Source organism: Manacus candei, unplaced genomic scaffold, assembly GCF_025592945.1.
Source record: "Manacus candei isolate 608988 ecotype Guabito, Panama unplaced genomic scaffold, ASM2559294v1 h1tg000014l, whole genome shotgun sequence".
Taxonomy (NCBI): Eukaryota; Metazoa; Chordata; class Aves; order Passeriformes; family Pipridae; genus Manacus; species Manacus candei.
This window is the reverse complement of record NW_026138062.1, coordinates 53,950,965-53,963,427: the sequence shown is the minus strand read 5'-3', so window position 1 is coordinate 53,963,427 and position 12,463 is coordinate 53,950,965. Positions and strand designations below refer to the sequence as shown.

General features: G+C 48.8%; 2 protein-coding genes across 3 annotated transcripts in view; both read left to right on the top strand.

The window, feature by feature from the left end:
• The window catches only part of LAG3 (lymphocyte activating 3), a 177,945-nt gene that overhangs the window by 117,015 nt on the left and 48,467 nt on the right, over positions 1-12,463 (top strand). The gene's annotated exons all lie outside the window — the stretch shown is intronic.
• On the top strand, positions 7,086-10,280 carry COPS7A (COP9 signalosome subunit 7A). The gene is made up of 7 exons (XM_051780855.1): positions 7,086-7,337; positions 7,417-7,492; positions 8,038-8,126; positions 8,202-8,404; positions 8,896-9,001; positions 9,363-9,514; positions 9,658-10,280. The coding sequence occupies exons 1-7, from the start codon at positions 7,176-7,178 to the stop codon at positions 9,695-9,697; spliced, it is 828 nt and encodes a 275-aa protein (XP_051636815.1). The 5' UTR covers positions 7,086-7,175; the 3' UTR covers positions 9,698-10,280.

Genomic DNA, 12,463 nt, shown 5'->3' with positions numbered 1-12,463 from the left:
AAGGGAGCAGCTGAGCAGCCAACGGGCGAGAGAAGAAAGTCAATGACAGAGAGACAGTTTCCACTCCAGGGTCTGAAATATGAGGAAGCAAAAAAGTAATTTCCTCAGATCCTCAAAAACAATCACACTTTTCATCATAAAGCGATGAGGAAAGACTGTGACTGACCCTGGGAAAAAAAAAATAAAAAATAGTAGAGACAGCACTGAGCTGTAAAGCAACCTGCCACTGCATCAGGAATGGACAGAGGTGACAAATGGACACACAGTACCAAACCTGAGCACGGCAGGATGCCTGGAACAGGTTGTACCAACTTTGGACAGATACTGAGGGGGCTGAAGTCTCCTGTTCTTCATCAGGCCTCCTGCGAGCTCCTGTGCTAATGAACCAGGCTGCTCCGAGCTTTCCCATGCCAGGACGTTCGAGTCTTGCATGTGTATTTGTGAGCATGTTTAGGAGAGCCGACAGGTTTTTCACATGGTTGGGAGTAATATCAGTGTGTGTTTGGACATATTGGCATGGGGATGCAGTTCTGCTAAGGCTTACAGTGACTGGGAGGTCAGGGCGTGGGAGGATGGTACTGCTGGGGTTTGTGTGAGACGCTGCACCACTGTGCATCAACAGCCATGCACATGCTGAGGGCCCCGGCTTTTGTCCCCTTCATGTACAGGGGGGTTTATGTCAGAGATTATCCAGACTTCTGTTGCATTCTCCAGTCTTTTTATCTCTAGCCCTCATGGGACTTGTACAAATCATCTGTGCAAAGCTTGCTCAGTGAGCCCTCGCACACCCATCCCAAGAAACCTCCTGTACAGACATGGTGGAGCAACACTTCTTTTCCTGCTTTCTCACCTGGGAGTAGAGGAGGGTAGAAAGCTCTGGAAGGGCCTACATCAGGCACACAGGCTCTTTCTGACCTTTTCAAATCCTGACGAATGTGTTTAGTATAATTGGGAAGCACAAAACAGAGGAGAAATTTCAACCAGGGAAAGGTCAGTTAAAGGGTGAAAATACAAATGACGCAAACACTGAAAATCCCCCTGAAGAGTAAAACTATAGAAAGCAGAAAAAGGAGTCAGCCATATGAAAGAGAACAAGGAGGAGGATTTTGTAGGGACCAAGAAAACACTGGGACATGTAGGGGCTAGTCAGGAAAGCCACAGAGGTGATGGGAACAGCAAGTGTAAGGGTTGATGTCATTTGCGCATCACTCCTGCATGATATAAAGGGAATGGCTTGTTTGGTATCCTTTTCAAGGGAAAGCTAATGTAAAATTACAGAGAAATTTGAGGAGAGAGATCAAATCAGGTGTTATTGGCTGTTATTTCTGTCTGGCAAAGTCACTTGCAAATCATCCCATACAGATCATCATTTACCCCCAAGACTTCTGAGGGCAAGCGGGCCAGTGCTGCTGTTTTTAGCATTGTTTCCCAAGGCAAGAGAGACCCATGTGGTTGCCCTGCTACCTGCAGAATTCTGTCTGTCTGTCTGTCTGTCTGTTAGTTGCCATGGATTTGACAGAAGAACCAGAGTCTAAAATGTAAATAAGCTCCAACAAATTGTATGAAGACCGGCAACCTGACAGAGGAAAGAGATGCTACCAATGCTGGAACAGAGCCCATAGCCATGCTGCTGGGCAAAGCCTCACAGATCAGAGCATTCCATCCAGCAGGACAAAAGAATTAAGCAGAAAATATTGGGAAAGCTGTATAATGCTATAGAGTGGTGGTGGAGGAGCCCAGTGACTATAGGGGAAAGGACTTGCAGATGTGGCAGACTGTGGAAAGGAGGTCATCGAGAAATGAAGGTGTGGTAGTGGAAAGTATAGAATATATAAGAAAAGAAGTCCGTAGAGAACCCAGTTTCCTTGGCCCTGTTGCTCACCAAATAACTGGTTAATAAGCTCTGGAATATCAGAGACATCCCAGAAGACTGGAAGAGAGCTGTGCCCTGCCAATATTTGTAAAGAGCAAACACAAGAACTGAAAGTTTCGAGGCAAAAGCAACAAAGAGCTGATATGAGATTCTCCAGTTAATGCCAATCAGCCTAGTTTGGAAGAAAACTGATCTTTCTGCATAAACTTGTTTTGTTCTTGTCAGTCTTTGATGTGACTATAGGTTTGTTTGGAAAAGGTGATGGCTTAGATCTATCCAGGCTTCTGGAAGCGTTAATTTCCCAAAGCATGCTGATGAGAAAAAACAGCATTATGCAACATTAACAGAGCAGGAGGTTAAGTGAGCTGGTTAACTCCATTTAACGCCCTGCAAACACAAAGGAGGTCATCCCTGGAAGCCCACCATTGAGTGGCAGTGTTTCTTACGTGGATGCCCAGGAATGAGACCTGGGTCAGGTATGACTCACCATTTTATTCAGTGCTTGGTGAGCAGATATAGTTCATTCTGACACAATTTACTGAAGGCACAAATATTGCTAGAGTGTTAAAAATAAAGAGACTATGACTAGCACAGAATGACTTGCCCCACTCGGTAAGGTGATCGTTCTCATAAAACTTCTTATAAGACTGTACAGCCATGAACAGGGAAAAAATGCCCATATCTACAGATAACAACTTACAGTCTTGAAAAGAGTAATCTGAAAAAGATTTAGGGATCATAACAGGCAGAAAACTAAACACAAGACCAGTGGTCCCGGCTGCAGGAATGAATCTGAAGTGATCCCTGGCCATGCAAAGACAGAAGTGAGGACAAGGAGTGAGGAGACGATTAATCCTCTCTCTGTGTCTGAATAAGTCCCATGCTGGAAAACTGTACAGTGCTTCATGCTCCATATTTTAAAAATAACTTTGAATCAAAGGTGATCCGAAGGCTGGAGATCTCAGTAATTTAAAGAGGTCAACCTGTTTAATGTATCAAAAAGCAGAATGAGACATGACTTGCCTGCAGTATCACTCCCTTCCTGGAGAAAAGTCTACCAGGTATTCTGGCAAAGAATAACAAGAGTCAGTCACTGGAGAGTGATTAATCACAGAAACAAACTACCAAGTGAAGTGCAAGATCCTCTCTCTTCTGGAGTCTTTGAATCACAACTGAAGACCTGTCTGGAAGCCAGTTCCTGATCTGCAAAATCCTGAGGGCTGTGAGAACAGATCAGAGGAAGAATTACCATGCAGTAACACTGTTTTTTAAACTTCTCTGTAAGCAGCTGATACTGGGCTGACTTTAGGTGTAACTAGGTACAGGTCTTATGACTGCGTGTGCATTAGCCCAGTACAAGCTAAAGGGTTAAAAGCCTTCTGGATCATGTTGGTATCCAAGAGATTCACCCCAGCCTCCTTTGTCCTTACAGTGTTTTTGTCTCAGAGCCCACGTTACACACAGTTGTGAAAAATGGTCTCATGAGATGTGACTCTGCTATGTTTGGAGAAGGACTGGTGAAAAAATATCTCCAGCGTTTTGACAAGTTATTTGGATTCTGTGGTGTTGAAGAGAAGAACAACCTAGAATGAGCCTGTACAGCTCTACGGGCTTTAAAGTGGGACAGTGAGTGCATAGGAAAGAAGGTGGATCTACAGCATAAAGAGAATGGAGGTTTCTTTCTGGAAAGATCAGAGTGAGAACAGAAGAGAGGGATGATGCTAGGGGGTGGTTACAGCTAGGATCAGAAATCCCAAACATTCAGAAATAACAACACAAAACGTCTCCATGTCACAAGATTTATCTTCAACTTATGAAATGTCGTACAGGCTTGCTTTCATCCGCACCCTTCGCCTCCTACTTTCAGCTCTTTAGGTTACATGAAAATCACATTTCACAGTTTCCCTGTGACCATAAAGATAGGTGTTTGCTTTTTGAACGAAGCAAAAGCATGGGATTTACTGACTCCAGGAAGCTGGAATTTAATTTCAACAGCTGGCATCCCGATCTAGGGATGAGGCAGACTTTGCTAACTTATGGGGATGTTACTGATAACTTATGCACTCGTGAAAACGGTGACCTTGTCATTTGGAGAGCACAGGATCCGAGTCATTCAAAGAACTTTCTAGTCTTTGCCCTTGATGCAGGATAAAGAAGGAACAGATAAAAAAGTGGGGGCCCAGCACACACAGGACGTAGGACCTAGGGGCCAAAGTGAAGAAGGAAGACAGAGAGAGCATCATGTAGCAAGGATGCTTGGGCCGCCGGGCTTTATCTGGCTAATAATGAAAGGCAGCAAGCGTGTCAGAGAGTATGAGAGAAACAGATCAATAGAGAGATAAAACTGAGATAGAAGGAGCTGGCAAGGGGGTGGGGAAGAGAGTAATAAAACACTACAAATCAGCAGGGTTACAATTGAACCTGATTTGAATGCACTCTGCACTGGTGTAAGTGAATACGGCAGGTATGAGGCTATGGAGAATCAGACCTAAATACAGAAATAAAGAAGGAAAATTAGAGAAGATATGGTCTTCTTCTTAATATTGCCCTGTAAGCTGCCTTCACAGCTCTGAGCCAATCCTACCTGTCCTGCTTCTTCTTTAATCCTGATATATGGAGAAGCACAGATTTTGCTGGCTCTGAGAATACCGACTGATTGCCTTTCCCTGCTTCCCTGGGCCACCACGATCTTCCTGAAGAAGTGCCTATTGGGTGAAATATGTCTTGGTCACGTTTTACCTGAGCTGAGTGTAGGAAATGCTCCTTACCACCTCGTTCAGTGAGGACCCAGGGTAGCACAGCTTCTGAGGACACCCTGAACTGCTGCGTTTGAGGCACTTTTCTAGGAGAGGTGATGGACTGTGCCCATGTGCAGGTACCAGTGGAAGCTGATCAGAGAAGCTTCTTTGCTCAGCTCCAGAATTTTGAGGCAAAGGAGACTGCGACATCCCAAAGCTAAGATCATCAGAGCACATAAACGAAAACGTGCCCTTACCAGAACATTACTGACAGTCTGGGTACCTTTCCCTGTCAGGGCATATGCACCTCCCTGGCCCAGGCACTTGGAGCCATTTTGCTGCTTATGCCTGGAATTAGTTTTAAGTGATGTTCATCTAATCCTCGTGGCATTACCATTAACATTAGAAGTTCAGTTTTCCACATTGACCATAGCTGTCCACACTGCTCCCTTCTTCTGTTGGGAGCCTCAGTGAGGAGACCAAGCACCGAAGAAGCCTCAGGGACTGAAGGGGATGGGGTAGGGACAATCCATACAGCTGTTCAAATGAGCCTGGGAGACAACCAGTCAACGCCGTAAGGCACCCATGGGTTGTATTTTCTATGTCTAAAATTGCGTTTGGAGCAGTACCATACCCCAAAGGAGCCTTCTCCGCAGCTCAGCCACGGCAGCTGTGTGAGCAGAACTAGAGTCAAAGCAAGAGAAGAGAGTTGTTGATACTGGCAAGTAAAACCTTAACAAACGTAGACTTTACCCAGATGAATATTTCAAGATGTTACACTTATTTCAAGATGTTACACTTATAGAAGTCTGGCAAAGCAGTAGTCAACTGCCTTTAATATGTGCTAAACTGATCCAGCTGAAGATCAAATCTCTTGCTAGCAATCCTGTGCTGGTGTGCAAACTTGCCCAGATAGCTCTAAGATTTAAACATGCTAAAACCACAGACTGTATTGGGCTCCCATCAATTTGCTGCCTCTTTTGCCTTCATGGAAAATCATCACTGGTTTCTAAAGGAGCCAGCCACAAAGAAGTTTGTGCTGGGCTGGAAATTCTTGGTCAAACAGCTTAATATTGCTTATTGAAATGCATGCTGACTGAGCTCCTCCAGGTCCCTCTCACAATTCACCTCTGTCTGCCATGTGCTTTATACAAGAAGAGCTATGAAGGTTTGTTGGTTTTTTTTCCCCAAAATGATCTCCACTCTTTATTCTCTCTCACCTGGCATGGGGAAACGTGCCCTTGGCAATGCCTCCTGACCGCATTGCTCTAATTCACACGCCCACAAAGAGATACTGAAGGTGCACCATAAACATTTCTATCCTTGTGGAGCGTTTAAACTATCTTTTTATGGCCATACCCCGCCTGCATCAGGGATGCATTTCTTGACAAGTGCGATGGTTAATGATTCAGCAGATAGTAAAGCCATTTTTTTGCAAAAATTAATGCAGTAGAGGAGAGGAGGCATGCAGGGATTTAAGAAATGCACAGCTTAAATACATAAGTACTGTGCTTTGCAACATAAGATATTTTACATTTACATATCCCCAAAACACTGCCCAAAATAGTGAGATCTTAATGGCGTGAAAGCAAAAATTGGAGTGATGTGTGGGCACACACAAGGTATTTCATGCACCTTTTTTAATTCTGCTGTTGTACTTATAGAATATATCATTGAGATGTGAAACACGCCACTCCATATAGTAGTGCATCTGTTTTCTCATCAGTTATTTCAACATAAATCATAGAATCAGAGAGCTGTTTGGTTTGGAAGGGACCTTAAAGACCATCTCGTTCCAACCCCCCTGCCGTGGGCAGGGTCACCTTCCACTGGACCAGGCTGCTCAGAGCCCGGTCCAACATGGCCTTGAACACTTCCAGGTGTAGGGATGAAAAGTAGATATTCACCAGACAGGAAAGACCCATAAATACGTGGATATTCACGAAGCATCCGTGACCAGCTTGATGGGACACATCTCAGTACAGCTGGGCGGATTGGGGGAGTTTTGTTAGAGGATGGGTCGTGAAAAAACAGGAAAACATCGGGCAGGCGCTGGCAGCGAGCAGAGTAGGGCATGAGAAAAGTGCTGAATGGCGATTCGGGCTGGCTGGTGCCTGTGACCAGCGCGGCGAGGGCTGGGTGGTCACTGCGATGAGGCTGCGCCGCAGGCAGACCGCAGCCTGGGATGGCCCGGGGATACGATCCCTGACGTGCCAGGGTGTCCGAGGGTGTCCGAGGGTGTCCGGGGGTGTCCGGCGGATGCCGGGGATGGCCGGGAAAGGCCGGCACAGACTCCGAGCCGCCGCCGGCAGTGCGCACCCCGGCCGGCAGGGGGCGCTCTGGCGGCGGGCGCGAGCCGCCGCGCGGCGCCCGTCCCCGCCAATGGGGAAGCTGCGAGGGCGGGACGAGCCGGCGGTTTCGCCAATGGGCGGCGGGTGCGCGTCAGACGCGGAAGCGGCCGTGGTGCGACGGGCGGGGCGCGGGGCCGGCCGGGAGCGCCCGGGCCGCGCCGGGGCCAGGGCTGAGCCTGCGGGGGAGCGAGCGCGGCCGCGCCGGGCCCCGCCATGGCGGCCGAGGGCAAGGTGACGGGGCAGAGCCAGGAGCAGTTCCTCCTGCTGGCCAAGGCGGCCCGCGGCGCCGCGCTCGCCAGCCTGATCCACCAGGTGCTGGAGGCCCCAGGCATCTACGTGTTCGGGGAGCTGCTGGACATGCCCGCCGTCCGCGAGGTGAGACCCGCTCGGCCCCGCGGCCCTGCCGGGCCCGGCCCGCGGCCCGGCGGGACCGCCTGACCCTATGTCCCCGCAGCTGGCCGACAGCGAGTTCTCCCCCGTGTTCCGCCTGCTCACCATCTTCGCCTACGGCACCTACGCGGACTACCTCGGTGAGGCCGGGCCCGGGGCACAGCGCGGGGCGGGGGCCAGGAACCCCCGGACCAGTGATGGGGATCCCGCAGGGTGGGAAAGGCTGCTCCCCACCACCAGGGCCCTCCCTTACCCAAACAGCTCCCCAGGGCCGTGCCACCGACCCGAGACACGCTTGGTTGTGGTTTGGGCCCCCGGACCCTCCAGGTATCTGACAGTAATTAACGCTGCCATTTGCCATCTGCCGAAGAGCATCTTGACAGTGACGTTTTTGAGGGACGAGGGGAAAGACTTAGGTATCCGTTGGGATGTGCAGACCTCCATAAATAAGGCATGGGACAGCTAGAGAGAATGACTTGAAGGTGATGATGGGGGAAAAGGCTGCTCAGAAAAGGTCTTTTGAGCTGAGGATTGATGGGGATGGCTTGGCAAGACAAAGCATCACTTGGAGGATTGGTGTGCAGGCATTGTAAGAGATGGGTGTGGTGCAGATGCTTCTGTGCGGAGCTGGGAAATGGAAAATGAGACATAAATTTTAATACCCTGTTCTTTCCCCTGACAACAGCTGAAGCAGCAAACCTCCCTCCCTTGACAGAAGCTCAGAAGAACAAACTGAGGCACCTGTCAGTTGTCACTCTGGCTGCCAAGATCAAGGTAGTGGCCCTGTTTTTCCCCGAGTTCTCCCCGCACTGGGATTACCTCATGCTAGTTACCATCATGTTTCCACAGTGCATCCCCTACTCAGTGCTGCTGGAGCAATTACAGCTGAAGAACGTCCGGCAGCTGGAGGACCTGGTGATTGAGGCAGTTTATGCAGATGTGCTGCGAGGGAGCTTGGATCAGCGGAACCAGCGCCTGGAGGTGGATTACAGCATTGGGAGGGACATCCGGAGGGAGGAGCTAAGCACCATCACCCGCACATTGCAGGAGTGGTGAGAAGGAAGCCCCCATTGCTAACACCCAAAAAAGGTTGCAGAAGTGGCCAGTGGCTTCCCTGGATCCTGTTGTGTGTCGCTGGGGGTGGGTGGTGTTGGGAGGTGGCCTACTTGATCCCCTTTCCCATACTCCAGTAGAAAGTAATTTCCGAAAATAATTTTCCAAATTCCCCTGTTTGTGGCTGGCTGGAGGGGTGATGAAGCCGCATCAGCCTTTGCACAGTCCTGGCTGCTGGCAGGAGGCTTCCTGAATGTTTATCTGTAGTTAGTTCCTAACCCAGCATGGCTTTGTTATCTGTCCCGCTCCTGGGTAATAACATAATTCCCTGTGTTATTACATCAGGCTTCTGATCCTTTGTCTTCCCTACCTGGTGTAGCTGCCGCCTTCCAGTAGTTTTGGCCTCTGGAGTTGAAATCTGCTGTCTTTCACATTTCTTTCTATGCTGTGCCAATTCCCTGGCCTGTTCAGTTCTGGGTCTTCTCTCCAGGTGCCAGGGCTGCGAGGTTGTCCTGTCGGGCATCGAAGAACAGGTCAGCCGGGCCAACCAGCACAAAGAGCAGCAGCTAGCCCTGAAGCAGCAGATAGAGAGTGAGGTGAGTGGGGCACAGGAGGGAGCAGTCCGTGCCCCTTACTTTAAAATGACTAGAACCAGTACCCTGTGGTTGTTACAGTCCTTGATGAAGTGAGGCATTGCCTTTTCCCTAGGCCAGACCTCCCAGGGGCTTGTGCCTGAAGAAGAGCCCTAAATCAGCTTAACATTCCTCTGCAGTGCAGGGGCCTGGACAGCTGTTGGCTCTTTTCGTTGACATGAGCTTGCAGCTCTTAGCTCCAGGGCTTCCTTTGAAAACAAACAAAAAAACCCCAAAGTAAAACTAAAAAATAAAAATAAAAAATAGCCAAAACAAAATAAAACCCTTATGAAATCCCTTGTTTCTTGCTTCGCTGCTATTGCAGGTGGCAAACCTGAAGAAGACAATTAAAGTGACAACAGCAGCTGCTGCAGCAGCCACATCCCAAGACCCGGAACAGCACCTAACGGAGCTCAGGGAGCCAGCCCCTGGCACCAACCAGCGCCAGGCGAGCAAGAAAACTTCCAAAGCCAAAGGGTGAGGAGTGCAGGCAAACAGACAGAGCATATGTGTGTGTGAACATCAGCTGTGCTTCTCTGTGTGCACTTTGAAAGGAAGTGAGATATGAGGCTGAGTGTCCACTCTGATTTATGTTCTTTTTTTGTCTCCCATCTCCACAGGCTCCGGGGCAGTGCGAAGATTTGGTCTAAATCAAACTAGTTGGATCTCCCTTCACAGCTGGGAGGGTGAGAGGAAGAGATTTGGGGGATGGAGGGGTAGCAAGGGTCCCAAGTGTGATGCTTCTGAGCTCTTCTCTGAGATCCATCTTACCAGCTAACTCTCCTGCATGTTTGTTCTCTTTCCCGTCTTCTTTACCCACTTTCCAGGCAGTATCTCCCTCCTTTTCATCCCAGCATTTCACACTCTGAGCTTCCAGTTTATGCGTTGCTGTTTCCCCAGCCGCTCAAGCCCCCATCGCCAGGGCCATGTGTTTCTCTCTTTCTCTCTCCCTGTCTTTTGACAGGTCAATTTCAAGAGCCGTAAGGGTGTGTCAGTCACCTTGGCACCCAGAGGGCATCACAGAAGCTTGGAAAGAGGGTGCTGGTGGCTCAGCAACCGTCTTGGCTCTATGAGACCCCTGGGATAATTTGTTCCAGGATGCAGCTGCCATCTTTGATTGTTTAATCTTTGTTTTGCTAGGTGGGAGGGTAGTTTTTGAAGGGATTCTTTTAAAAAAATATAAATATATTATAAATATATATAAAACAATAAAATAATAGTTCTATGGACATATCTATATAAACTTGTGCTCCTGTGGTGGCATCTCTTGGCCTCGTATACTGATTCTGGAGGTTCCAAAATAGGGCATGATATTGAGAGCCTCTGTCTCATTTTGCAGTAGAATATCCTCAAAATACTCACTTCCCTTTCCAAAGCGTAGTGCCATAGTAGCTCTATTGGGATGAGAGTCCATAAAGCAGGAATTAATCATAAATCTTATTTACAGAGTTTCTTGTGTGGTTGATTTGCATCTGTACTGTTCAAAAGAGGTGATTTTCAGGTAGTCTCAGAGGAAGATGCAGAAACTGAGGAAAAGTGAATTCATATTTGTGTCAGTACTGGTCCTGGATGGAACAGAAAGTAATGTGGGGACTTATCTGACAGGTAAAGGTAACGGAGTCAATGCCCATATGTGTGAGTTCTCATAGTATAGATGCTGCACAAGCCATTCTTGGTTCTTGTTAGAGTCTGGTTAAAAAAAAAAAAAACAAATTAGTGAAATTGACTGCTGTGAGATGCCCAGGAAAAAAAAAAATCAGATTCTCCAAAGGATGCCTCCTCGAGGCTGGCTTGGAGCCGAGTCAGATGGATGTCAGTGTTGCACTGCTGCTCCAGGACTGCATGTAGACTGATGGAAATGTAAATTGACACCATGACTCCCACCCCCGCTCGGTTCTGCATCTTGTGCCAAGGCTAAGATTTGATTCCCTGAACCTGGGTTTCTGTGTGTGAGCAAACCACAGGAAAAAAATAATCCAATGAGGGAAAACCGTGAACTTTGTCTGTATGGGGACTTTTTTGGTTCACTGGCCTGGGGGTGGGTTTTATCCCGGGTCAGCTCCCTGTGCAGATATGTGGGAGTTGGAGCTGAGTCAGTGTGGGTGTGAGCAGGTCATGTTAAGGGGGTGGGAAGGGGAGTGAGACCATGTCTGTTTTGGTGGTAACAAGGTGCCATCTCAGTCCTCCAACACCACAAAATGCTGGTTTATGCAATATTGCTGCTTTGCTAATTCCAGACTGCTGTAATACAGCACTACCTATCAGTGGGAAAGCCCTGTCACCCGAACCTATGAATTCCTAGAACTTCCAAGCAGGTTTGTCCCTCTGTGCATGATCACAGGGCTGGGCATACGAGCCGGCTGTGCCCAGGACAGGGATATGCCAGGCTGTTCAGGGTGATTGCTGTCACTGGCTGAGGTCTCCCAAGGCCTTGGGCAGCCCCATACTTTTACCCCATTCTGTGGCCCAAGGTGTCGAGCCCTGTTGCTGTAGTCGCCTGGCATAGAAGTGCCATATAGGAGAGGTTTAGTGTGAAGTTGTCCAGATGGAAGACAAATCTGGTTGCAGGAGCATGTGAGGGTATAGCTGGGCCAGGGTTGTCTCAACCCACCTAGAGAGATCTGACGAATTTGCAGCAATAGGGAATCCACCTGACAAATCCTGTTTTCCATAAGTTGTAGATAGAGATTGTGACAGCGCTTCCAGCTTTTGTTTAAATCACCTTGAGCCTTCTTCCCTGTGTGTCACATCACCTTCATCTGTCTCAGTGAGGAAAGGCACTGTGTTTGCAAACGTCTGCAAGAAGCAGTAACAGTCTGTGCATGCTGGATTTTCCTGCCTCCTGGGAAGGGCTAGTCTGGGACCAAGGTGCCAACAGGTGATACCTGTCAAGCACCTGCCAAATGTCTGGCACCTCACGCCCTTTGAAAGATTTGCTGCTTGCAAAGCCGTTGGGGTGTGATGTGAAAGAGTGAGGAGAACTGGCTCAGGAGGGAGCTGAGCAGCCAGACAAAGCATGTGTCCTAACAGCCACTGGCTGAGGTCCAGCGGGAGCTGGGCTGGAGCAGTGTCACCTCCTGGGAGAGCTGAAGTTACCAATAACGGAGCAGGATATTTGTGTCCCACAAGAATTCCGCTGCTGCTTAGGAAGAGCAGCTGTAACAGCTCTTTGTCCCGAGTGTTTCAGCTCCTCTCTGATCTGTTGGGCTTTGCTCTCTTTAAACACACTGTGGCTATTGGGCACAAAGGGTCTGTTCAAATGCCCTGAATCCACAGTTTAAATCCAGGCCACAGATCCCGGGAGTGGAGTTGGAAGCCAGCACTGAGAGTTCCACACGGGTTGCCTGTGATAATGCCTGTGTGAGTGGCATGTGCAGCACAAGGCCAGGCAGAGCAGCCCCTGAGCTCTGTACACACATTGGCATC